Genomic DNA, 25,854 nt, shown 5'->3' on the forward strand with positions numbered 1-25,854 from the left:
CTAAATTTACTATGGTAAAATCAGTTTATTCCCAGCTGGCGTTTAGAAAGGCCTTTCGCATCATTTTCCCTGTTCTTGTTTAGAGCCCTGATGATTGTTTTATCTATAGTTAGTAATCTACTTTGTTTATCCTGATTTGTCAGGTTTTATATCACGACCAAGCTAAGGAATCCTCATTACCTTCCTGAGACCGCGGTCAAGGTAAGGTATAACCTATACTATAGGGTACATGGGTTGTGACGTACCCTGATCCTGATTGGATGATGGCAGTGTTGCTTTAAATTATCCTGTGAACAGATTTTTTCCTATTTTGCGGTCCATGTTTTGACATGAATCCTAATACAGAAGAAAAAGTTCCGTTAACTAAAAGCAATGCTTTCTGCTCTATCTATACAAGTGATTATGAGAAACCACATACCGTAACTTTGCGGACAGGACATAGTCGATGACATCCTTGGATTGTCATCATCACCATAGCACCTTCTCATTTAAGGAACGCAAAGTCTGTAGTACAGGATTTTTAAACTTTGTAATCTATATCTAGGTTACACTACTCAACTTCATGATCACACCGGAAGGATTACAAGATCAGTTGCTAGGTATCGTGGTGGCTCGTGAACGACCAGAACTAGAGGAAGAAAAGAATGCACTTATCATCCAGAGTGCTGAGAATAAAAGGTACTTAATTGAATTACTTCAAGTCCTTAGTACTACCTCTACCACTATTTGCACGAGGCAATACAATTTTTACTAAGCAAGGAAATACCTTGGCTGGTAGGGATAGTAATATTTTCAATGTCATCATGCAAATGGCCTGTTCTTCGTCTTCTTTAGATCTTAATTCAAGGTCTGTGATAACGTGTATTTTTGTTGCTTACAGACAACTGAAGGAGATCGAGGATAAAATCCTCGAGGTTCTATCGTCTTCTGAAGGGAACATCCTTGAAGACGAAACAGCTATCAACGTCTTGTCATCCTCCAAAGTACTGGCCAATGAGATCTCAGAGAAACAGGTCAGTTTCACTTTCAGATGAGATCAATATTGCTTTGGATGAAGATAAATTTATGATAATGATTTTGGTTATAATAACTGGGACATTGTCAATAAAATGGCGGTGCTAATGATGGTGGTGTTCCTGTTGCTATTCAGTTCATCATTCATTCATTCAATCATTTAATCAACCAATCAATCAATAATTTTGATATACTTAATAGTTGATCTCGATAGTAGTGGTGGAGTTATAGCGTGGTTGGGTATGACCGGGGATCGTATTGGTTGTTGTTGCGGTTTTTTTTTTTGGTTGTTGTTGCTGTTGGTGGTGGTGGTGGTGATGCTGATGATGGCCAATTTCATAACTGCTATTAGTAATCACTGATTCTAGAGTGGATCCATAAACTTTCAATGGCTTCAATTTCTAGAAACTGGACTAATAATTCATGTAAAAATGACATTATTTAATACAACCTTTTGTTAAAATAATGACAAAAGTGTCCACTGAGAGCTCCTAATCCCAACTCTCTAGAATGGACCCTCTTCAAAAGTATTGTGTATGCGAGGCTCCCATGGATACAGAAAAGAAATCACACTTTTTCTCGATGAAATTTGTGGCATTTCTTTTGTATTTTCATGTTAGCTTCGCATTCAAGACAATTTAAGAAGGGACCATTGCCTTGTGTTCTAACGTGACAAGTATTGTGTATTGGATCCTAATCGTGATAACAAAACATTTTATTTACAGGCAATCGCAGAGGAAACAGAAATCAAGATCGATAAAACCCGTATGGGCTATAAACCCATTGCTGTTCATTCATCTATCCTGTTCTTCTCCATCGCTGACCTGGCGAACATCGAACCTATGTACCAGTACTCGCTGACGTGGTTCATCAACCTGTTTATCTTGTCTATTGATAACTCTGAAAAATCTGAAGATTTAGACACCAGGTAGCGAACAAAAATTCTTGTGCGATTTTTTTGTATTTACTTATTTTTTGTTTCTACTGCCTCAAACCAAACCAATCATCAATCTTATCCAACCCTGAAACGACCTCTGGCCTGATCTATGTCAGGACATGGCTAACTCACAGATCGAACCCTTAAACGATCACTTGGCTGATCTAAGTCAGGGCAGGGCTAACTCACAGATTTAACCCTGAAACAACCTCAAGGCTGATCTAAGTCAGGGCACGGCTAACTCACACATTTAACCCTGAAACAACCTCTGGGCTGATCAAAGTCAGGGCACGGCTAACTCACACATTTAACCCTGAAACAACCTCAGGGCTGATCAAAGTCAGGGCAAGGCTTGCTTATAGAGTTGGAGATGAGATAAGATACTCACCAGTTTCGTTGCTATATATTACAGGTTAGGTAACCTAAGGAACCATTTTACCTACTCTCTCTACTGCAACGTATGCAGATCTCTGTTCGAGAAAGACAAGGTAATACCAACATTATTCAACTTCCATTTTGTAACCATTGTTTTTTTCTTTGTAACATTTTGATGCACACGGGCTCAATGACCCTCACACTATTATACGTCACGATCAAATAGTGCAGTGCATCATGAGATGCATGCTTCCGCATTTTGTGATACAAATCCCATTACACACCACACAAGAAAATGAAGCCAGGTGGAACATACATACAGTCAAAGTATTAATTAGCAGGTGAAATTCACCAACTCCCATTATAAAATAACTGTTATAAATCTTGCGTTCTGATTGGTTGGGAGCGCGTGCTTTATGTAGTACACAACACGCGCGCGCACTTTCAGTTGAGTAATTCATATCCAAAATAACAGTTCTTGTAATTTGTATTTTATAAAGACGACTCGTGCTTCTCTTAATACTTCTTTTGTGTTCTGCCAACCCCCCCTCCCCCCTCCCTCATTCGTGCTTTATTACTGCACATAGCACGCGCGCGCGTTTTCTATTCCTTCATCTGTAACTCAGATTGTTTTCTGAGTTCTTTCGTTTCAGCAACGCTGCATTTTTTTCTTATCTTATCATACGATAAACATCGTCACATCTCTATAAATTACCAATTGTACAAGTTCCTTTAGTCCATTTCACGGTTACCTGGATGCCATCTTGGATTTGCATGAAAGCGAGGCTGACCTTGAGTCGTCTGGAAAGGCTTGAAAAGTTTATACGGTAGTTCCGGTGACTGTTCAAGTAAAAATGAGCTCAAAACGTTTGAAAAACGAGAGAAAAAGCGTAGGTCCGCAATGTCGGTGCTGCCTATGGCTGTACGAACGCTTTTTATGAGAACCCAGACTTGAATTTTTTCTCTTTCCCGAGTGACAAATCAAAGCGAAATCGATGGTGTAATCTTATAAAGAAACGGCACGGCCATGATGTTTTCTATATCACGAGGTGAACAGTGGTTTACAGTAGTCATTTTTCGGAAAAAGACATTGATAAAACATTGAACTGGGATCAAGAAACTGAAAAAAGGTAAGCTTAAAGGTAAACTTTTTTCATGGTGTTATAAGCAAACCGGATCAAGCAAAAGATTTACTATTGTTTTTGAAATTTACATCATGCAGACGCGGAACCATCACTTGGTCATCAATGAAGTAAATCTAAAGATACCAACAAAAGAGCACTTCCTAAATCAAGAGAAGTTGAGACACTAGACAAAAGAACTGAAGATTTTGTAACTAGTTGTAATATCGAAGAGGATGTTGCAGTTCCAGTGGAAAACATCGATAATATGGAGGTAAATGTGTTATGGCAATGTAACTTACATCTCAATAAATTTTACACCCTTGACTTTGTGAGCTTTGGAGATTAATAACTAGTGCTCCAATTTACCTTTAGGGCTACCAAGAAAACTCTCAGGATGAACTTATAAAAGAGCTGAGGATGCAAGTAGATGGACTTCAGAAACAAGTACAGTCATTAAACGATGAATGTCAGTATCACAAGAGCAAATATTTTCTCTCGATTACACCATCGATTTCGCTTTGATTTGTCACTCGGGAAAGAGAAAAAATTCAAGTCTGGGTTCTTATAAAAAGCGTTCGTAACACAATAGGCAGCACATTGCGGACCTACGCTTTTTCTTTCGTTTTTCAAACGTTTTGAGTTCATTTTTACTTGAACAGTCACCGGAACTACCGTATAAACTTTTCAAGCCTTTCCAGACGACTCAAGGTCAGCCTCGCTTTCATGCAAATCCAAGATGGCGTCCAGGTAACCGTGAAATGGACTATTGGTATGGAGGTTACACCTTGTATATTTTTGATGCCTCTTTACTTCCTATTCCACAGTAAATTGAATTCACATTGTTTTTTTGTTTTCAGCTTCTGTTTTCATTTGTTCTTTGTGTGAACATCCTCATGCATGACCACGATGTGTGCAGCGATGAATGGAGGTTTCTTCTTACAGGAGGCGTAGGTCTTGACAATCCACATGCTAACCCTGCAACCTGGCTGCCTGCCAGATCATGGGATGAAATTTGTAGGCTGGAAGATTTGAAAAAGTAAGTTGTTACTGAATGCAGGATTGTTATCTTAATCGTTAATTATTATTATTATTTTATGCGTTATGGTAGTTTTATGTTTCATAGATTCAAAGAAACAATGGCCGCCACATGCATAGATCAGAATCTTATACTTACATAGTGGGCTGTTTTCTTGCAATTTCTCTTGCGATTTTATTGCAGCTTTGCCGTAATCCTTGAAATTTCACTAGCAATTTGCAGGCATCTACTCTCTGTTGTTACGCCACGCTGGTAGGGTATATTTTCCCTTTCCATAGCCATTCATGAGGATATTAATGCTTTCACTCCCCACCAAATACTAGATTGCCCCCAAAAACACTTAATCCAACCGCCTCCCTGGATTTTCTTTTAGGTTTAAGGGATTCCGTCAAAAGTTCCCAAGAAACATTGATGGATGGAAGAAGATCTACGACAGCAATGTAAGTTCAACTCCTTCGCTATGTACAGTTCAATAGTTCTCCTCTGAGTTAATGTACCACGTTCAAATCATCTCTTTCATGCATGTGATTAATCGTTTGAAACCGAATCCTTCTTATGCTACAGGAACCACATCTAGAGCCTCTACCAGGAGAATGGGAGGAGAAATTCGGCCCATTCCAGAAAATGCTGATACTCCGTTGTTTACGATCAGACAAGGTAAAAATGAAAATAATGGAAAAATCTTGGAACTTAATAATCTCTCGGGACTGGGGGCTACTCTTCTTTTGGTATCCCTACAATACTTGGGTTCTTTACCATACGTAGTCTTTTTTCTGCCTCTTTTTGGGGTGGGGGGGGGGGGGGTGGGGGGCACCTATGTTTTGGTACCCCTACCAACACTTGGGTTCTTTACCATACAGACAGACAGACTTTTTTTTATTCGGTATCCTGTATAATAAAATACATTGACATTTTACCCGAATAAACATTAACGTATGAAAGTTATAATTGTTAATTGATGATACATAGTCTTTTTTCTGCCTCTTTGGGGGGGGGGGGGGGGTGGGTGGGGGGCACCTATGTTTTGGTACCCCTACCAACACTTGGGTTCTTTACCATACATAGTCTTTTTTCTGGCTTTGTTTTTTTGGGGGGGGGGGGGGGGAGGGACCTATGTTTTGGTACCCCTACGGTCACTTGGGTTCTTTGTACACGTCCATGGTCTCTTTTCTGGTTTTCTTTTGGTGCCACTTTTCTTTCGAGACTCTACGACGCTTGGGTTTTTTATCATACCTCCATGGTCGTTATTCTGGTCTTTTTGGGGTCACTCTCTTCTTTTGGTAACCCTGCCAGCGGCGCTTGAGTTCTCTATGTACGTCCATGGTCTTTTTAGGGGTTGGGGGGGGGGGGGGGGGGGGGAGGCAGTTTTCTCTTGAAACCTAACCAATGTTCAACACACCGATACCTATTTGAATGTCTATTGTCTGTCTGTCTGTCTGTCTGTCTGTCTATTTGAATCCCTGTACTTTTGGGACCATTCTTCAAGCAAGTAAACAAGCTAATCTTTTAGACTAATCGCGATCAGTATGCGCATAAATTTCAAGTTCAATACAAATGGTCTCCTTGTATATACAGATTACTCCCAGTGTACAAGATTTCGTCACTTTAAAACTTGGCAAGAAGTACGTAGAGCCACCACCATTCGATCTTGGTAAAGCATTTGCCGACTCCAACTCCTGTGCTCCCCTTATCTTCGTGCTGTCTCCAGGATCAGATCCAACTGCCGCACTTCTCAAGTTTGCAGATGATCAGGTAAGAAAAGCTTCAATAAAAATAAGTTATCGACGAGTTGCTTGTGCTTACACCTATCGGTTGGAGATCTGAAATCTTAAATTTGAGACCAAGTAGCACGATGCAAATTGTAATATATTCACAGCCAAACAACGTAGTTTCCTTTTAGATTGGAATATGAAGCATAACCTTTGAGTTAGAAATGTGATTTTTTCATATTTGAGCAAGAAAACATAGAAGCACAAAAATCCGTTTAATCTCAGACCACCCATTTCGGATCTCGCATCCGACAGCGTTTTTTGAAATAGATGTTTATACAAGAAAATACATCAAGTATCAAGTGGGATGTTCCGTGGTGTGTCACGCGAGAAAGCAAACACCCCCTCCCTTTCTCCTTCGTCCAAATTTCCAATTCAAGAAGAAAGCTAAAGTCAATTGTTATTTGTTCTGATCATTTCTTAGGGTTTTGGAGGACCTAAGCTGAGTTCTCTTTCACTCGGACAAGGTCAAGGTCCCATTGCTTTGCGTATGATTGAGAAAGCCGTTAAGGAAGGTACTTGGGTAGTACTACAGAACTGTCATCTTGCCACCTCTTGGATGAGTACATTGGAAAAGATTTGTGAGGTATGAACTGGTATGAACGTACTGTCTATGAACGTACCTTTCAAAAGAAATCAAATGGATCTGTTTTCTTAGATATTTATAATTCACAATCATAATTTTATTCTATTAGTTCTAATTTGATAGATTGCGTGACTATTCACGTTTTTAAAATTCTATTCTTCATAGAAATGGTAAGCTGGCTCGGAAACTTTAGTTACTCTCTAGCTTACTGGCACTCTTCTTTATTAATGTAAATAATCAGACCTTCGAAATTACTATTACTATTTATTTTTCTCTTTTATAAATATTATTATGTACAAATTATATAGTTAAGTGCAAATAAAAATATCTACACTATTATTTTAAATGGGCCATCATATGATAATGTTATTCTTATCCTAATCTCTTATTATTTACACTAGGAACTGAATCCCGACACGACACATCCTGATTTCCGTCTCTGGTTGACAAGCTATCCATCGCCGAACTTTCCTGTGACGGTTCTTCAGAATGGTGTTAAAATGACCAATGAGCCACCTAAAGGAATAAGAGCTAACCTAACCAGGTCATATCTTAGTGATCCTATATCAGATCCTGAATTCTTTACAAGCTGTAAAAAATCGGTAAGAAAATGTGAACTTTAACATTGAACGTATTTGTAATAAAGAGAGGGCAAAAGCAGGAGATCTTCGCTATAGACGAACATGTCGCCCGGGACTTGTCGATGCGCCCGCAGTTGTCATTCTTACGGGCGAACTCACCAGGAAATAAAGGAAATGCTATAGGCGTCCTGTTAGCATTACCTTTGAAAAGTTCAAGCTGCTCATGAAGTTTTCGTAGCCGGTGTATTGGGCTGCCAAACTAGATTCAAGCTTCTGGGCCCGGTTGTACGAAGGGTGGATAGCGCTATCCGACGGATATATCTTATCTAGTGGATAAATTTATTTGATAACAGCATCGACTAATCCACTGACTCAAATCTTACCTTTGTTCAGAAGTTTCAGAAGTTTTTAAATCACTAACAAACTTCTTATGTTTGATATAGTTTGAGTTTAAGAAGTTGCTGCTTGGATTGTGCTTCTTCCACGCCTTGGTCCAAGAGCGTCGTAAATTCGGTCCCCTTGGTTGGAACATCCCTTACGAGTTCAACGAAACTGATTTACGTATCAGTGTACAGCAGTTACACATGTTCATGAACAAATATGATGTGAGTAAATTTTTTTTCTTCTTCCTGATAGTTGTGTTGTTATTTTTGCATGGAAATCACCTTGTCTATAAGCCCTTACAACGAATTTCAATTTTGGCCACTTCAGTATTTGTGCTTTACCGAGCGACTTACCCCCCTTTTTCCCCTTTCTTTACATTTTTTGACATTCATTTATTTTCATGATATCTCAATTTACGATCTTGTGTTTTATGTTTAACCATACAACAACACAACAACACCAAAAAACGGGAAAAAATGTGTTAAACACAATTTAAGCACAGTTAACACAGATGCGTTAACCCATCCCTTTGGACTTCCATGATGTTCTTGAATACTACTTTCTGTAGCTTTTTCCAACTCTAGGACTTACCCTCTTATTATTTTCAAATGTAACAGGAAGTTCAGTACGATGCTTTGAGGTACTTGACCGGTGAGTGTAACTACGGTGGCCGAGTCACAGATGATCGTGACAGACGCACCCTTCTCACCATCCTAAATCGTTTCTACCATTCTACCGTCATCACCGAACCGGACCACAAATTCTCACCCAGTGGTAATTACTGCTCCGCGCCTGACGGCGATTACGAGTCTTATCTCGAGTATGCAAAGAAACTGCCAATCAACGATCATCCAGAGATCTTCGGTATGCATGCGAATGCAGACATCACTAAAGACCAACAAGAAACGACGTCCCTTTTCAACAGCATTCTTTTGACATTGTCTCGTGCTTCGTCTGGTGGCGGAAAATGCGACGACGAAACTGTAGCTGGAGTCGCTGAGGACATTTTGAGCAAGATGCCACGCGTATTTGATACAGAAGCAGCGCTGCGCAAATATCCGACAACCTACACGCAGAGTATGAACACTGTACTTGTCCAGGAGATGGTTAGGTTTAATAGGCTGGTAGAAGTGGTGCGGTCAAGCCTGGTCAATATACAAAAAGCTATCAAGGTGGGTATCGTTCCTGTTCGGACTTCATTCTTCTCTTTTTACTTCTTTTGGAGCTAAAAAAATATTTCACCCCACTACCCGCAACAGTGTTGGTCCAATGGCTCATTTGATGTTCAACAAACAGAAACGTTGCATGGGGAGGAGGGAGGTTTATAACAAAAAACCACAACAAAAACTACAACAAAAACCAAAAAAACAACACCAACTATCCAAACAGTTTTGTACAAGTTTCGTTCCTTATCATTAACCATTCCTAAGCTACAGGAGAGAACTTTCTATACACATTATGGCTAGATTACGTTTTCTATCTATATTATTCATACCCCATTCACTCTGGTGATGGTACACAAGCTTACCTCGTAAAGCCTTTAGTATGAATTCAGGGGTAAAAAGTAACCTTTTTTCTTTGTCAAATTTAGGGTTTGGTTGTGATGTCTTCAGAACTTGAAGAAGTATTCAGCAGCATGTTGAAAGGCAAGATTCCATCTCTGTGGATGAAGAAGTCGTACCCATCCTTAAAACCCTTGGGAAGCTACGTGAATGATCTGATTGCTAGACTCAAGTTCCTTCAAGATTGGTACGATAACGGAGCCCCTACTGTCTTCTGGCTGTCTGGATTCTTTTTCACCCAAGCCTTCCTGACAGGTTCAAAGCAGAATTTTGCCCGTAAATACACCATCCCCATTGACCTCTTGACTTTTGACTACTTTGTCCTTGAGGACAAAAAGTACGACACACCCCCAGAAGATGGTGTCTATGTTGATGGTCTCTTCATAGAAGGTGCTCGATGGGACAGAGAAACGAAAGCAGTGGGGGAATCCCGTCCAAAGATTCTCTTCGACACCTTGCCCGTCATGTGGCTGGTACCGTGTAAAAAAGAAGACATCAAAGATCGCCCACACTATGTCGCACCTATGTACAAGACAAGCGAGAGAAGAGGTACCTTGTCTACTACTGGTCACTCGACCAACTTTGTCATGGAAGTACGACTTCCATCAGACCAGCCAAAAGAGCACTGGATCATGCGAGGCGTGGCTTTGCTGTGCCAACTTGACGATTAAAACCAAGTTCAAATCGGTGTAAACTTTAAAGTGCTTAAATTGGATTTAAAGATTTTTGTTTTTGTAAAATATCCAAATTTGAAATACAAATCAATCAGAAGTCTTCACTATATTCTTCTGCAAACTGGAGTCAACATTTTTTTTTTTTTTTTTTAAACGTCTCCAACGTTGGAACATTAAAAGGTGTTTGTTTGTGGTGTACTTATGGTATAGTAAAGAGAGTGCGTGTCATTTGTGTGTTCTGTATTTCGCAATTAGTGTGAAAATGACTTCTAAGATTACCTATAGGTGATGCAATTCAATGATAATTTATCTTTTTATGTACTGTTCATCCTAAACTGAAAGCTTCTTTCGTTACTCGATCAAAATATGTATATAATATGTATTGTACTCAGGACCGCTAGCGATAGCCCTGCGGTATAATCAGGAATTCGTTCACCTTACCACGAACCATTGTGTTGGCGCACTTTGTAAATAGTCTTCTCTGTACTGGTTCAAATATCGGAGAGTGAATAAACGACTTTGTTTTAATAAAAATTGGTTTTTTTTGTCCAGTTTGTTTCAAGAATGTATATTGGTACCCTACCTTGGAGGTAATGCCCGTAAAACTGGGGGACTGTAACCCCGCCCTACTTTGTTTTTAAATTTTCTATTCCACAGCCTAAGATGAAAAGCCAGAAGTTCATATCTATATATTGGCAAAGCCCAGTTGTCCTAAATAATATTCAAAGTTATTTGAATATTATGATGAATACCCTAGGGAATTGTAAATATGTAAATAGACTATATATAAAGGGAAGCGTGGTCCCTCTGCGCCACTTCATACGTATTAATGGTAGAATCAGAGCTGCCTTCCTTGCACGACAACAGCTCATCAAGTGCCAAGAAAAGAAGTTGGCGGCCAGAATGAAAATGAATGACCAAGTGGATGATCCACGTGACTTACAATGAATGTAAAAATTGTTTAATCAATCACAAAAGAAGGTTTAAACAAAAGAAGCTGAGAACTTCGGGATAAATTCCACTTCAATATGAAGTAAAGGAGTGCGCAAAACCTTTATTTGGAAATAATTTGTCCACAGGCCATAATGCAAGCAAGTAAAGTACCATGTATTGGGTTTCACCTCTTAATTATCACATCCACTTTGCAAGTCTACCGAGAATCACAGTGGAGATTCCACTTTGATATGACGTATAAAAGAATGAGCTAAAAATCATTTCCAGGCTAAAAATCATTGGAGGAAAAACCGTAGATCCGGATAGAAGTAGTCTCCCCCACAGCCGCTTTCAGTGTCGTCACGCAACGCTTTCTCCCCTGCGTTGCGTGACGACACTGAAAGCGGCTGTTGGGGAGACTAGATCTAGATAGAAGCGTTGTCATGCAGTTTGTAAAAATACTCCGGCTCCCATTTCATTTTCTATTCAAAAGTTCATAAGTTTCTGGGTTTTTTCATTTTCTTTTTTTAATTATCTTTTTATTAATTGATTAAATAACCAGGACCATACTTCCAGACATCGAATGCTGAACCGTCGTATGGCAGCGCGAAGCATTTACGGCTACGCTGGAGATTTCGGCCCCAACACCGCTATCCGTGGAAATTACACTGATCAGGAAGCTCGGCCGAAGCCTAAGGGAGAGGTTAGTCGGCCCCTAGACCGTAAATGATTAACCCCTTGCTATGACCAGCAAACCCAAACGTCGACTACACAGTTGATGGGTAAGCTCCCATGCTCGCTTCCTTCCATGTGGGGCGTGTTTCGAAAACTATCCGCCACGTATATTTACGCAAATACTTTGGCCTAAAACATCAGCATTTAGATATTTTTCTTAATCGTTATTAACATGATACTTTGAGATAAGACATATACAGAAACCATTAAAAGGATAAGAAAGCCGAAAAGATGAAAATAACTTGAATAACTTGAACTTGCGCAGCCGGAGATACGGTATACGGTCGTCGTATCATCTCAACTAAAAATGAATTAGTTGAGATGAGTTTTGGGCTTCCTGTGGTTGTCCTGCAACTACCGAAATGGCGGGAAATGATAAAGGTCGCAGTCTCAGTTGGTCTTGGTAAATTTAATTTCGTAGCTAAAATGCGTCAAATAATGTTTGAAACGGCAAAGGAAACATTATCATTTTTTATAAGAATATTTCTACCTTCCTTTTGTTGGCTAACTTTTTATTATTTTGGACGTTTCACGACGAAAGATGAAGACTTCGCAAGAGTCTTGATCATGGCTTCTTCAACGACTTGGATATCGACGATTATTTCAAAGATTTCTCCTATTTTCGAAGGCAAGTCACGCTTTTAAATTTCATTTGAAGAATATTATAGTAATAATGGGGGAAACATTAGCATAAGACATAGTTCTGAGTGAGTAAAACATGCATCTTTGACCCGTTACGACTCTAAATATTACAATTCATTCCTTATTTGGGTTGCCTGTGTGTCTCATTGGTTTTCTTGGTTTGAGACTTCATTAGGTATGATGGGTATAGAGTGGGATATTCTAGGAAAAATAGAGGGATATTGGATATTTGAGCCAAAAATTATTATTGGGATACAGAAATGACAGGGCTGTGTCCACAAATTTCTGGTTGGTCCGGTTTCAAGGGTTTTCGGGTTTTCAGGTTTTCTTAGATTTTTAAAATTTTTCTTATATTTTTTTCCTGAAAGTTTGTGCGGTTGAAACCGCACCAACCGTAACGAATAATGCTCAAGGTAATGAAAGACACAATGTCAGAAATGGGGAAGCAGTGAAATGAACAACAGGGAGAAATGGTCATAAACCGTGGAATATTCAGCATGGGTGCTTTAGATTGGATCAGGGATTAAATTTAGATAGATTCTTGGATCAAAGTTAAAGGAAATATGAGGGATCAATTGAATAAAGAAAGTGGGCATCATGATTGCTGCTTTTGGTGAAATGAGAAATAATCTATAGAGAAATTCTAAAAATCAGGAATCAAAATATCTTGGTAAGAAGTGGGATCTTACAAGAACATAATGTTCAAAATTACAACCTTGTGATCTGCTATAACATTTATTTTTCAAGATACATAAATATTCAGATAAAACACAAGAAAAAAAATTTTCTTCATAGTATCTTTTAATATTTCACAAGTACATTTTCAGTTTTGTAGTACTTAGGGTTGGGAAATTAAAAGGATGGGAAAGGAATGGGAAAAGGCAGAACCTTAGCTTTTATTTTGATATTTGAACCAAAGTAACAGTTACTATATATATATAAACATCACATGTATAATTATTCAAACTTGTTTTGTTGCTTATACACCAAGGGAAGAGAGTCACGGATAAATAGCAAAAGGAACTTTTATCTGGCCGAGGCAATTATACTTGCAACACCTATTAAAAAATGGAAAAAAAAACCAATTAGCTATGATTGGTAAATGCTTGGGGTAGATTGGTTGGATAACCAGTCTCCTTTGGTGTTTAAATTAAGAATAAAGAATGAGGTCTTTACTGGTAACAATGGTAACGACTACTGCTCTTCTTCCCCCCCCCCCCCCCCCCCAGTTGAAATTGTCTTGAATCTCTCTGCTGTATATGATCTTCATGTGTTTTTTGATGAATGTCAGATTGATTCAATGAAATTGCAATATTAGGTTAAAGTGACTTACGATATAGTTTTTACACAAAATCACAAAAAAAAATCAAGTGTTACAATATAGATTATGTGTTGCAAAAATGTGACATAATTAGGCATATTGTGTAGGCAGCATGTTAATATATAAGTGAAAGATATTACATTTTTTTAGCAGTTATAGTAGGCAAGTACTGCAGTTTATTATATGAATTATTTTGAAATAATTTAAGAAATTTTGAGTGCTGAGTAATCATGCAGGTGCATGAACCCAAAGAACCCAACTTGCAAAGAACCCAAGTTTGTTACTCACTGTCAAAATCAATCTTCTCGGCAATGTTACGAGATTTAATATGTGCCTCTTGGTTGGCTATGAAAATTGAACCATCAACGTTGAATTTCCAGCCCATTTTCTTGCTCCACTCTTGAAGATCGTTACCTGTTGATCAAGAAATACATAGTCATTCTGAATCAGAAGGTTAGTGTTAATTACTGTAACATCCTTTTTACTTTCAAAGTGTATTCTTAACCATATTTTTATATTCATTTGAAGTATGGCTTATGTTCCTAGGGCATAACAACAAGTGAATAAGAAAACTTTAAAAACGCTGTGTAAAAAAGTTTGTAACTATACTGGTGTTTCGGATGTTAGCCATTCATCAGAATGTAAAGTCTTCAACGATCTTCTGATATGGTAAATAAGTAGAGGTATGATAACATAATTTATTTTACAACTAGTTTCTTTTAAATCACTAACCATGAAATTAACATACCGTTATTGGGAAATCTAACATAGCAAAATGATAAAACCTATTGTCAAAATGGTTGACACGTTTCAATACCAATGGTCATAAACATTCCCAAATTTATGATTTGCATCTTAGATTAACAAATTAAACTGTTTGTTAAATACCACGAATATCGCCACAATTACATGTATGTAATGTAAAAATAAAGAATAAGTCAGAAATGGACTGCACCAAATGACTGATTTTGTTTTTTCTCTTAAGAGGAAAGTTATCTTTATACATTGTAGGTAGTATGGAAATGCTGTATTTACCTTGAACACCTCCAAGCAGCTCTGAAGCAAGGTCAGCATCAATATTTTGGTAAGTAATTCCAATGACATAACTCACATCTGTATGAAATAATCAAAAACCAAAGTTACAAATTTAATTGGTAAGTCTATTGGATTTCAATAAATTTAGATTAGCATAAAGGGATACAAGTACTTACATAGTCTAATAGCTTCATGAAATCCTGTGATGCCCTCCGTTAAAGCAGCTTCCATATCCACAAATCTCTTTAGTATAAACAAGTAAAATTATATTTGTACATATTCTAATAAATAGTTATAAATATTGAATCAAAAGAAACTTCATACACATAATGCTTTAAAAACTGTTATTAGACCAAACAAAAAAAGTGTGTTTCCTGATGCATGAGAAACATAATTAGGGTTGGTAGGTCGTTATTTTTTACTGATACAACAGTGGGAATGAGCTTACTGGGAGCCCTGTGGAGCATTTGGGAATGATAAAATATTAGGGTCGGCAAAAATCGGCAAGAAAATTAGGGTCAGTAGCGCAACAGGGAATGCACATATTTTTTTGTTTGGCCTTATCAATGATCTGCCAATTAAAGTAGCCTTATCATATCTGCAGGTCTAACTTAAGATATATCTGGTTAAACAATGCCTTTGAATTTAATATCCACAAGGCATGTAATTTGTTGTTTGTACAAGTGTATGAGGTGCATGTATGAGGAAATGCAAGTGATAAGTGGAATGTTTAATGTTGTATTCAAAGTACTGTATAACTATTTAATCTCTTACCATGGAATAATTATGGGATAATTTGATAATATACAAATATATACCTACCCAAGCTTCTGCAAAGGAACAGGTTTCTAATAGGTCAGCTAAAGTAATGACTTTCTGAATTGTTGGATCTTGTTGCTGTTTCAAATACATCAAGGAAAGATATTTCATATAGAGTACTTTTAAGTTTGTTAATTAAAATTCCTAAAATTTTTAGATATTCTTGCAGGGTTTTAAGATCTCCATGATTGAAAAAGATTATATTCATTCATAAGCATACTCTTTTATGGGTAAAGGATACAATGCTGTCATCTATTACGCAGCGACACATGATAAAGTCTGAATTAGGAAGATTCATCAGAGCCTTGAGTAGGATTTGTGACGTGATCGTGGTTTGAGAGTAGGCAGGATTGAATTGATATCCTAATAAGAAATACATCAATATAAGTTATTACGTAATTTAAAAACTAAAAGTAAACTGTATCATGCATTGATGTTGATGGTATCATGCTGAAGCAATAACAATAACTACCTATTTTTGATTATGAATTGTGACATCAGAAATAAGCCATATATATGTTTTTTGAGGGAGGAAGAGACTCAAGTGTTATAAAATTTAATTTGAAAATATTTTCAATCTTTGAAGGGAAGGGTGTACACTGTAAGTAGAGTCTGAATACTGCAAAACTGCAAAGAAAAAAGAAAAACTGCAATACTGCAATCTTGCACAATAATGGGCTCTGGCTCAAGTACTGTCAGACAAAACACTTGCACTGCATTTAAATAATTCAACTAAAACAAAAGAAATGGAAGAGAGATAACTGTAAACTTTTAAGTCTTGTAAAACCGCAATACCACAAGTTAAAATAAAAATTATTGCAAAACTGCACCAAAAATAAAGCAATCACCTGCATCACTGCGAACCCTTATGCCCCCTATTGAAGTGACATCCTTAGTTAGAATCATAAACCATAATACTTACAGCTTTAAGACTGCCAAATTTGCATCCAAATCATAAAAGTTGTCATGTACCTATACACAGGTAAGAAAATACATTAATAATAATAAATAATAATGAATAATAGTAATAAATGATAATAATAAATTATAAGTAATAATAATAAGATTTTATTGATGAGGGTAAAACACTAAAAAGTTACAGTATGTCATTGTATCAACTCTAGATAACTTTGTAATAAAAAATACATGTTAATAGGCTGATATCATCGTTTTTATTCAATATTCACTCCATATCATATTGCTCACTTGCTCATTCTGAATATGATGGAGAAAACAAGTAAACTGAAGTGATATCAAGTTATTATAACGTGATGATTTTTATGTATTACACCTATAAATAATAATAGGTATATAATATTATAATACAAACAAAAAAGAGTGTCTATACCTGTTGATGTACATAATCTTCCAAAGCACTTAGGTTTTCAGGGTTATATCTGCGAGAAAATACGAAATTCACGTTAAATTTTATGATACGTCTTATTCAAAATATAAATTGTAGATTTGTTGATCTGACATGATTACTAAGCTTATGATCACCAGCGTTTTATACAAGCACATCAATTATAATCTATATCGATTATTACTTTTTTAATAGATCTTGAAAATTAAGAATCAAAAATCAATTAACTAAAATATAATGCTTCGAGCAAAAATATGATCGATATAACAAATTCATAGCTAATTCGGCTTTAAAATCCACGTGTTATAAAGCCGATAATTCACGTGAATATTTTCATTTGATGTAGTTAAATCATCCGAGAAATCATTGGAATGGAGAATTAAACTGATCTTTTCAAAAATCTCGATACAGGGTGATAAATGAAGTCTTATTTTACCTGTCTATTCCATTTAAAAGCTTTCCAACAGACGATCTCTTCTCTTCCTCCATCTTGGAAAACTTGAAAGAAACTGGATGGAGAGAGAGTGGGAACTAATGACGTCATAACCACGGGGAACCCAAGCTTAGACTTTCACATCGGATCTTATGATCATCATCAGCAAGTCTTCGGCATTGTGGTAGTTCATTAAAATCGTAATTTAAAATTCTGTCTTTTTTTCCCCAGGCGATGATTGCATCTTTAGGTGCTTATTCTGTATTCAAGTCCTCCCAAGCGAGGGAGCAGAGCACCACAGGTAACCATCTTAATGGCATTTAACTTTTTCTTATTCATTGACAAGGCTTATTAGTATTTGCCACGCTCTGATTTCCTCTCCATTCCTTTCCCTCTCCTCTTCCTCCTTCCCTCCTTTCTTCCCTTCCTCTTTCTCTTCACTTCCTCATTAATATTTCCCTTCCTCTCATTCCCAAAGCTCACACGTCAAAAACGACAGACTTTGCATCTCACGGTTTAAGAATATGCAATAAATGATCCTAACTAAAACACGATTATATTCATGTCCAGCGCAACCAATAACCTTGGAAACCTAAACTTGATAGCTTAGTGAGAACCAGAATATTCATCTTAACCTAGTGCAAACATAACAGATCATATTTCTTAATAAGTCTTTTGTTTTATCGTTGTCTTATTGTTGTTTTTTTAGTCTTATTTATTTAGTTGTTTATGTATTTTTACCAAGACTTATAGTGATATGTAAAGTTGATGTCTTAATCCTTCACAACCCAGAATTAATTTTTCTTCGTATTTAGTCTTATTTATTTATGTGTGTTTATCTTTTTTTTACCAGACCTAACTAAATTTTATCTTAGTTTTAGCTTAAAAGACAGATTAAAAATGTTCTCATTTTTGTAAAAATATGATCAGAATTTCAACAGAAAACAAAAGTTATTTTCATTTTGAACTCTTAAGAATAAGAATTAAGAATTTAAAATTTAGAGAAAATGTATCCAACTAATAAACGCATGGGCTTTAAAAAATTGTTATTGCTACTATTTTCAGTTTGCAAATTAAAAGTTTGTGTTCAACTTTTAAAATGTGAATTGCGACAACTATAGGCTAACTGATTTGAATTTACAGAGATTTTGTCAAATTAAAAACGTTTAATAAAATAATTTAGATATTTCTATTGTTTTTAGTTTGCAGAGTAAAATAGAAATGCCGAGATTAGGATGTGGGAATCAGTGTCATGCTTTAGTAAAGTAAGTAGAAATATATGAAACGTTATTGCATCTTAAACGCTAGGTTATCGGCTTTAAAACGTAGGCGTTTAATTGATGTGATAATTAACGTGCTCGTTATTTAATAACGCTGGGGTAGACTACTGTATTCCTGCTAAATAATTCCAGCCTTCGCTTCCCATGTAACCTATCCACGTGTAGTTACTTCCACCAACGTGATTATCAAAAACATTGCCTTTATGTGGCCAGTTTTAATTATTTAATTCTTTTGAGGCGTGTTTTACTGCGGTCAGCAGGGCTAATATACCTCATTGAATGCGATACAAAAGAACGATTCTCAAACGGCAGCCCACAAACAGCAACCAATGATATTCACTATACGAGTAAATATAAAGTCGGAATTGGCCGATACACCTCTTTTATCGCATCAACTTTGATATATTCACCGTCCAAGCCGGCTTCGAATGAATCGTTGTTCCTATCGAAGTTTATTCTACTGTGGGTTGCCGCAGTTAGTTCTTATGGTCACCGCTCTTCTAGCGGCACGGTATTCGTCGATGTAGTGCGAACCGCTATCTTTGACTCCGAAATTAGAAAGCACTCATATATCTATAGGCTGTATTGTTTTACGAAGTTCTCATTTCGAAAAGAAAAACTATAGTGTTTCGTAAAAAAATAGATCATTAGCTAACGAATGTCAAATTCTTGATTGATGGATATCCCAACGTAACTTTCTTTGCTATAATTACACAATATAATGGAGCATTTAATTCTTAAACGGAATACTTGGGAGGTCGTCGTTTTAACTGTTTTAATTTCCTTGAGTCAAGACGGTTGACTTCCTTGCCTGTGCCAAACCCTGAACATTTGAATGGATTTTGGCGTGATGAAAATCCCGAAATTAAGGCTACTTAAGACGGCTTTTCTCTCTCTTTTTCATCTTTCCGCTCACAAGTCAGATGCCCAATTTAATAACTTGTTCACTCAATGTCGGCAGCTAAAGTAAAATTGTTCGCTGTCGTGTCAAAAGGTAAAAATGATTCACAAGTGATGTGTTTTATAGACCATGACATCAAAGACCATAGGCCGCTTTAGAAAAATTAGTAACTTTTATATTTTCGGATATTTTTTTGTTTTCCAATTCAAAGTTATTGCAATCGATAAATTCTGTCAATCACATACAGAAATACAATTTACAATTTAAAGCGCGAAGACATTTTTACCGAGTTATTTTTTTAACTTGTCCCGAAGAAAATTGGTTTCTTGGACAACAAAGGACTGACTTGACGTATCCTGTAGTTGGTAAGCTTCTCTTCTCTATCTTAAAATGTTGCTAAATCATAGCCAAGTCAGTGACTACCTTTTGATAGAAGTAGAAGTAGAATTTCCATTAATTTCCAGTATTTTCCAAGTGTTATCTAGCCCATATCTCCAGTACTCAACAGTTTGAAGAACGTAAACATCAAGAAATGTTAATGAACAGTCATAATGTTAGAAATAATCCTACCTCGCTGCAACAAACCCAAAATTAGTATAAACTCTAATTTTGTGTTAACTTCTATAGGGCTTTTCTTTAGAATGCGTCCCAATTCCAAGAAAATTCAGGCCGGTAAATCCGTACTTCATTTCAACAAGGCTGCCCCAAAGCCTTTAGCGAACAGTTTCCTTGATTCCTCATCAAATCTTTCAAATTCGCACTAAACCAATCAATTTGGCGTTAATTCAATTGAGCTTCTTTGGTAGAAACTTCACCTGTTCATTTTCTAACATCACGGCTAATGCTACTCCACTAGCGTTGTCTTCATTCAACGACTAAAACAGTCCGGCTACATACGAGCTACACTCTTACCTTACTTCAGGTATTTACCTTTTGTTGTACTTGACTCTTTATTCTGAATTCATGAAGTGTCCTAAATAACGTAAATATTTACAATCCAATTCCTCTTTAACGCATATTTCCGTCAACTTCGTTTAAAGCTCAAATGTCGAGTTTTTTGTGTACCGAAGAGTTATTGCCTACCGAGAATGTTTGATGTTTTCTTATCAAAATTTGGCTCACTAAGTCAATATTTATTCCGATATTTATATGCGTACTATCTATGACTGACATCAGAAGGGTTTCTTCTCCAAGAGCAGCGCACAGGTCATTTTGAACTTGATTCGAAAAGGGCTATTTTACCGGCCAAAGTCTTTTGCGTGGATTGTTCTTTTGACAAAATGAAAGTGCACAGAAGTCGTTTGTGGATAAAGGGAGTTTATTCTCGGGAAACAATGGGTAAGTAGTGGGTTTGGCGATAAAGAAATCCCGTATTATACTTTCACAGCTCGAGTGAAAATCGTTCAGTTTTGATTTTTCTATGGGAGTAAGCGTTTGAGATTTGAGCTTCTCGCTGCTCAAAATACTCTAGTTTTCTTGTACTCCTAGCAGTTACGTTACAACAACATCGAAGAATACTTTTTTCCAATAATTATATTTTTCTGACGAGCTTTTTAAACTGCTATTCGCGTAGTTTTCAAAGAATTCTCTTTGCTGCGAACGAATTTCATTTCATGAAGACTAATATTTTTGATTTGACGTTACGTATCTACGATGCCAAACCTAGATTATTTACTCACTACAACTTTGTAAGATTTCGCTCAACATGAATTTGTTAGCATTTAGTGACTAGAAGAAGGATATTTTTAATGGAGTTTATTTATTGATTATTTCAGTGTTACAGAATTCAATATTATAGAGGCCAGTGCATGGTTGTAATCAATTAAGAACACTTCCTTTAGACGTTAAGCATAGTATTCACTTTGATGGTTTAATTGCCTTGGGCCTTTTAGTTCTGATGGAAATCAAGATAAAACATGGAAAAACACTTTTTTTAATCCTTGAGACGTGAAAAACATTTTTTCTGAATGTATAAAGAAAGCTAAGATTAACTGTTAATGTTATTGAATATTATTTTTGAAATTAAAAGTCAAAAGTGCCTGGAAAATGTCCCTTTTAAGTGGTGTTGCGAATTTCCTTAAGAGGTAACAAAACCAAAAAAAAAAAAAAGAGAAAAAAGGATTCAAAAAACTAAATAATTTTGACAGCATTATAGTAATTTTCTGAAATGTTGAATAGACTTATTTGAACGCCTGGATATTCCTGGTTCGCTCATGTGTACTGTAAAACTGTGCTATTTTTTCCTGACAGTTTTCGATATTTCATTTAGGAATTCTTCCTAATAGATGACCTTTCCAGTCATTTTGGTCATAACACCTGCAACCTCTTGCCGATCTAAAAATCCAAAAAATTCTTATTTAAAACCTCAAAAGTCCCTATTATCTTAGTCCTTAATACCTCTGTTTTAAGATACTTTCCAACATCAAAGGACAATAATATTCACGAACTGAAAATTCAAGGAGATCTAAGAGTAAATTTATAGCTAAATTACGGTAGGCTTTTTATGACCGGACGACACAGCACATTTCAAGTGTCTTATATTTTTGAGTAAAGGTATTAATAAAATAATTTGGAAATTTAGGAAATGGCTTGTGATTATTTGTCTCATTATATGCGTTCAGATTTTTCTTTCGTCCACCTTGCCTTTTCTTTATAGATGAAGTTAGTTATGGCTAGAACAACTTCAACTCGTTTAATTGTTAATAAAACTGATAAATTTGAGGGAGTTTTACATCATTATTGAAACTCGGTGGAAAAAAAGACTTAAAATTCAGTCGCTTTGTTCATGGCATCAGTGTTACAACAGCATTGTTTCGATTCTAGAGCCTCGTTTTGGCTTAACTATTCACATATTTGTTACTTTATGAAAAAGCGCCAGTGGTATTGAAGAATTCGTGTTGTAGTATCTTACTAGACACTGACTGAGTCCCAGGCAGGCTGGGAAAGATCGATTGAGGCAGCAACAGGGGACTCGTTTATATGAAGTTATGGTGATCCTAACGCTAGAGACGAGGTTTCAGTTTTCTTCCTTTCGCCGGGCAGGATACACCTAAAGCGAAAGAGTTATTCCTAGCAGTAGGGATCACCCTCCCTACCTACGGTAAACGAAGTACAAGTTATAAAAAAACGATAGTCTGGAAGAGGGAGGTTACTGCAGCAAGGAAGAAGGGAAAGACGAAGCAAATTTCAACACAGATTGCAGAGCCCAGTGTTGCGGAGAGATTAAAAAGAGAAAGAGAAAGTAGAAGAGAGAAAAGTGGGTCATTATTAGGCACGTTTTTTAATTAATGAAAAAAGGAAAAAAAAACCCACAGAAAAAGAAAAAAAATATTTGAAATGAAGAGACGCGAGAAAAACAGATGATCAAAAATCGGTGCAGGGAACCGCATACCGCGATTTGCAGCAAAAGGGAAGAATGAAAAAGTTTTTATTTGCAACAAAAGGAGAAATTCCACTCCCCAATTTCTTTTCTCTCATTTTTAGACAAGCAATATTTTATCAGTGTTTAATAATCAGCAGCAGTCAGAGATGGTTTATTCAGTTTCTTTGATTTCCGTCTCTAACTCAGAAAACTTCAAAAAAGGGAATCCTCTAATCGCATTGTAGATAGTTTTTTTTTTTTTTTCATAAATTGAAACAAGTGGAGCTGCTTCTAGAGATGTATTCGCAAAGTGTGTTTGTTTTGTGGGTTTCTGAACAAATTAATTAAGAGGTGAAGACACAGTGGAAAAGCAAGCCGTTCTTCACGAGTCCATGCCAGAAACTTCAGTAATTGGTTTATTTATACAGGATCATTATCAGTAAGGGTCCACTCCTTGAAATTCTAATTCAATATCGAGCGATCGCATAATTGTATCATCGCACTATGTATATTGTTCGCTGCGCAGTGTTTGAAACCCAAGTCACTCACTATGCTCAGTAAAGTAAATGAATAAATAAATATTGAAATAAGTAAATAAGTAAATAAAATAAATAATAAATAAATATCCTTATTTCATGAAAACCTCGTTCCATGACTGAATTCGAATTAAGGTAGCACTATAAATGCAGATAGTGTAGTAGGTAGATGACTCCCTGAAATTGTACGAAAAAGATTTCCTGTTATTGTTTTTAGGGTCATTACACTTTATATACAATGATAGCCAAACTGAGGTCCTCGTCCATGATCACTGAAATGCAGCAAAATTTAGAAGTTCATAAATTTTAAAACGTATTGCATATTTTCTTGAATATTTCGAAGTTAGTTGTCTTTAAACCGGGTACATAATGGCTTCACCAGCATTTCATGATGATGATGATGATGATGATGATGATGATGATGATGATGATGATGATGATTGTTATTGACACTTTATTGAGTTTGAATTTACATGGTAAACAGCATAGCGAGATAACTCCTGGGCTATGCTGATCTATATTCTGTAATAATAATTCAGTATTATTAATAATAATATTATTATTATTATTGGAACTTTATTATTATTATTATTATTATTATTATTGGAACTTAAGTTTATTATTATTATTATTTTATTATTATTATTATCATTATTATTATTATTATTACTTATATATTTTCCCAGAATAGCTGTCGGTCTTAGGCTCTATGCTTTGGCATTATTTACGACAGAGACTCTGCAATTTTGCATACTTACACTCAACAGATAATCGAAATAGTATCTTGTTTGATAGTAAATGGCGCCTCAATTCTTTTGTACCCATAGCTAGTCATCTTTGGAATACTTTGCCATCTAATGCCAGAAATGGTTTTAGTGCCAACAGTTTTAAAAGTATTATACGTAAATTAGATTTCGTACCATTAATATATCGTTAGATTTTCGTATTATATATGTTATATTTTGTTTATAATTTTTATTATCGTATCTTATCTTTTTTTTAAATTTAAATTATTATAATAGAATTATTACAATTTATTATTATTAGTATTTTTTAACTTTATGATTATATATAGGATTTTATATATTTTTATATTCGCATGTGCGTATTAAAACACGAGTATGGTAAATGCTCCTAGGCGTTATGTGGATAAATAAACTATTATTATTATTGTTATCATCATCAATATTATTATTATTATTATTATTATTATTATTATAATATTCGGGCATATTCAGTTTCAATGAGCTAAATTGTGTTGTGCACTGAAAAGTGCATTTATTAGTTCTATCATGATTTTTGGCATCCATTTTGCTTTTAGTAAATATTTATAGATTGAATAATTAAAATTCTACTACTAGTTTCACCTGATACCAAAGCAAAGAAGTCCATAAGTCACCAGGGCCCAATCTTATATCATTTTTACGTAGTTGAAGTACTGCAGGCCTATTTTGCAATGAAAGAAATAATGCTAAAGAGAATTACACGTGATCTCAAGTAACCAAAGCAAAAGAGTTCCATAACAAATCTACGCGTATCGAACGCTTAGTTCGAAACACAAAACAAAACGCATGTAAAACCTGGTTCTCACTAGCGTGAACAGCAGACGCAAGCATAAGTACTTTGCGTTTACGCTGCTCCTTTTCATAATGAGAACATAAGCTTGCGTCGGCGTGCGTCGGCTATTGAGAATCAGGCCGGCTTAAATAAGAATTATAAGCCCATTTCAAGACAAAAGAAAGTACAATAAAGACACAATGACTTGTACAAAGAAAACGGCTTCTTATACGAACAGTCTGGTTGACATGACTACATATGTCAGAATAGATACCGTATATTATATTCACAAAATATCCCAACCCTTGAACTTGGGAAAAATGACACCCTTTCTAAGCGCTTTCGTTGCCGTGGATACACCTTATGATTGACGTTTAAAAAGCCATTTAACGTTCCCATTGAGCTAACTATATTGTTTCGAAAAAAACTGAACAAATAAAGTTGTTTTGGTTAACTTCCTTTCCAGGTAAAGTATAGTTTCCTGTAGGATTCTCACTCAAAAATATGCAATGATATAATGTTTATCATAAACGTTAAAACAAAAACTATGATCTTTTATTTTTGACCTCCAATTTCGGAGACTTTCTACCGTTTCTATTGCACTTTTGGTTACACCTAGATTTAAGTAAGACCTCAAAAGTAGATAGCTTTGTCGTAATGTATGGTTGTGTACGGTCGTAAAGTTGCTTCCTTTTCTTTTCATTGGTTAATAAGGCGAAATCCATTTCAGAGTCACAGCAAAGTGTATCCGTCTCGAGTAAAATTTACCTCTATATACGCTCACTAAGAAAGCGCTATGATTGACGGATTGAGACAAATTCCTTTTCCTTTCATTGGTTAATAAGGCGGAAACCATTATAAAGTCACAGCAAAGTATGTCGTGTACTTAGAAAACA

At 36.0% G+C, this 25,854-nt stretch overlaps 2 protein-coding genes across 3 annotated transcripts in view; one reads left to right on the forward strand and one right to left on the reverse strand.

Moving 5' to 3' along the window:
- LOC116288074 (dynein axonemal heavy chain 7) overlaps positions 1 to 10,576 on the forward strand; it is a 54,286-nt gene extending 43,710 nt beyond the window's left edge. The window contains exons 75-88 of the mRNA XM_031694792.2: positions 144 to 201; positions 545 to 678; positions 881 to 1,013; positions 1,740 to 1,942; positions 2,364 to 2,439; positions 4,308 to 4,486; positions 4,860 to 4,926; positions 5,051 to 5,143; positions 6,062 to 6,238; positions 6,680 to 6,841; positions 7,243 to 7,443; positions 7,866 to 8,027; positions 8,424 to 8,978; positions 9,398 to 10,576. Of these exons, the coding sequence (XP_031550652.2) occupies positions 144 to 201; positions 545 to 678; positions 881 to 1,013; positions 1,740 to 1,942; positions 2,364 to 2,439; positions 4,308 to 4,486; positions 4,860 to 4,926; positions 5,051 to 5,143; positions 6,062 to 6,238; positions 6,680 to 6,841; positions 7,243 to 7,443; positions 7,866 to 8,027; positions 8,424 to 8,978; positions 9,398 to 10,039 (2,842 nt within the window). The 3' untranslated portion in view covers positions 10,040 to 10,576. The remainder of the gene's footprint in view (positions 1 to 143; positions 202 to 544; positions 679 to 880; positions 1,014 to 1,739; positions 1,943 to 2,363; positions 2,440 to 4,307; positions 4,487 to 4,859; positions 4,927 to 5,050; positions 5,144 to 6,061; positions 6,239 to 6,679; positions 6,842 to 7,242; positions 7,444 to 7,865; positions 8,028 to 8,423; positions 8,979 to 9,397) is intronic.
- A 2,492-nt stretch (positions 10,577 to 13,068) lies between these two features.
- On the reverse strand, positions 13,069 to 17,432 carry LOC116288081 (eukaryotic translation initiation factor 3 subunit K). 2 transcript variants are annotated; one of them, XM_089036711.1, is made up of 9 exons: positions 17,327 to 17,432; positions 16,876 to 16,924; positions 16,450 to 16,499; positions 15,769 to 15,889; positions 15,531 to 15,605; positions 14,885 to 14,951; positions 14,709 to 14,786; positions 13,962 to 14,087; positions 13,069 to 13,410 (listed from the first exon to the last, which is right to left on the reverse strand). In XM_089036711.1, the coding sequence occupies exons 1-9, from the start codon at positions 17,377 to 17,379 to the stop codon at positions 13,379 to 13,381; spliced, it is 651 nt and encodes a 216-aa protein (XP_088892837.1). In that variant the 5' UTR covers positions 17,380 to 17,432; the 3' UTR covers positions 13,069 to 13,378. The 2 variants fall into 2 exon arrangements, with proteins under 2 accessions (XP_088892837.1, XP_088892836.1); XM_089036710.1 differs by having other exon boundaries at positions 15,769 to 15,886; positions 16,447 to 16,499; positions 17,327 to 17,431.
- Between the last annotated feature and the right edge of the window lie 8,422 nt (positions 17,433 to 25,854).

This window comes from Actinia tenebrosa, unplaced genomic scaffold (assembly GCF_029948245.1).
Source record: "Actinia tenebrosa isolate PJP-AT-01 unplaced genomic scaffold, QUT_ActTen_1.0 PGA_scaffold4__44_contigs__length_22323623, whole genome shotgun sequence".
In the NCBI taxonomy this organism is placed as follows: domain Eukaryota; kingdom Metazoa; phylum Cnidaria; class Anthozoa; order Actiniaria; family Actiniidae; genus Actinia; species Actinia tenebrosa.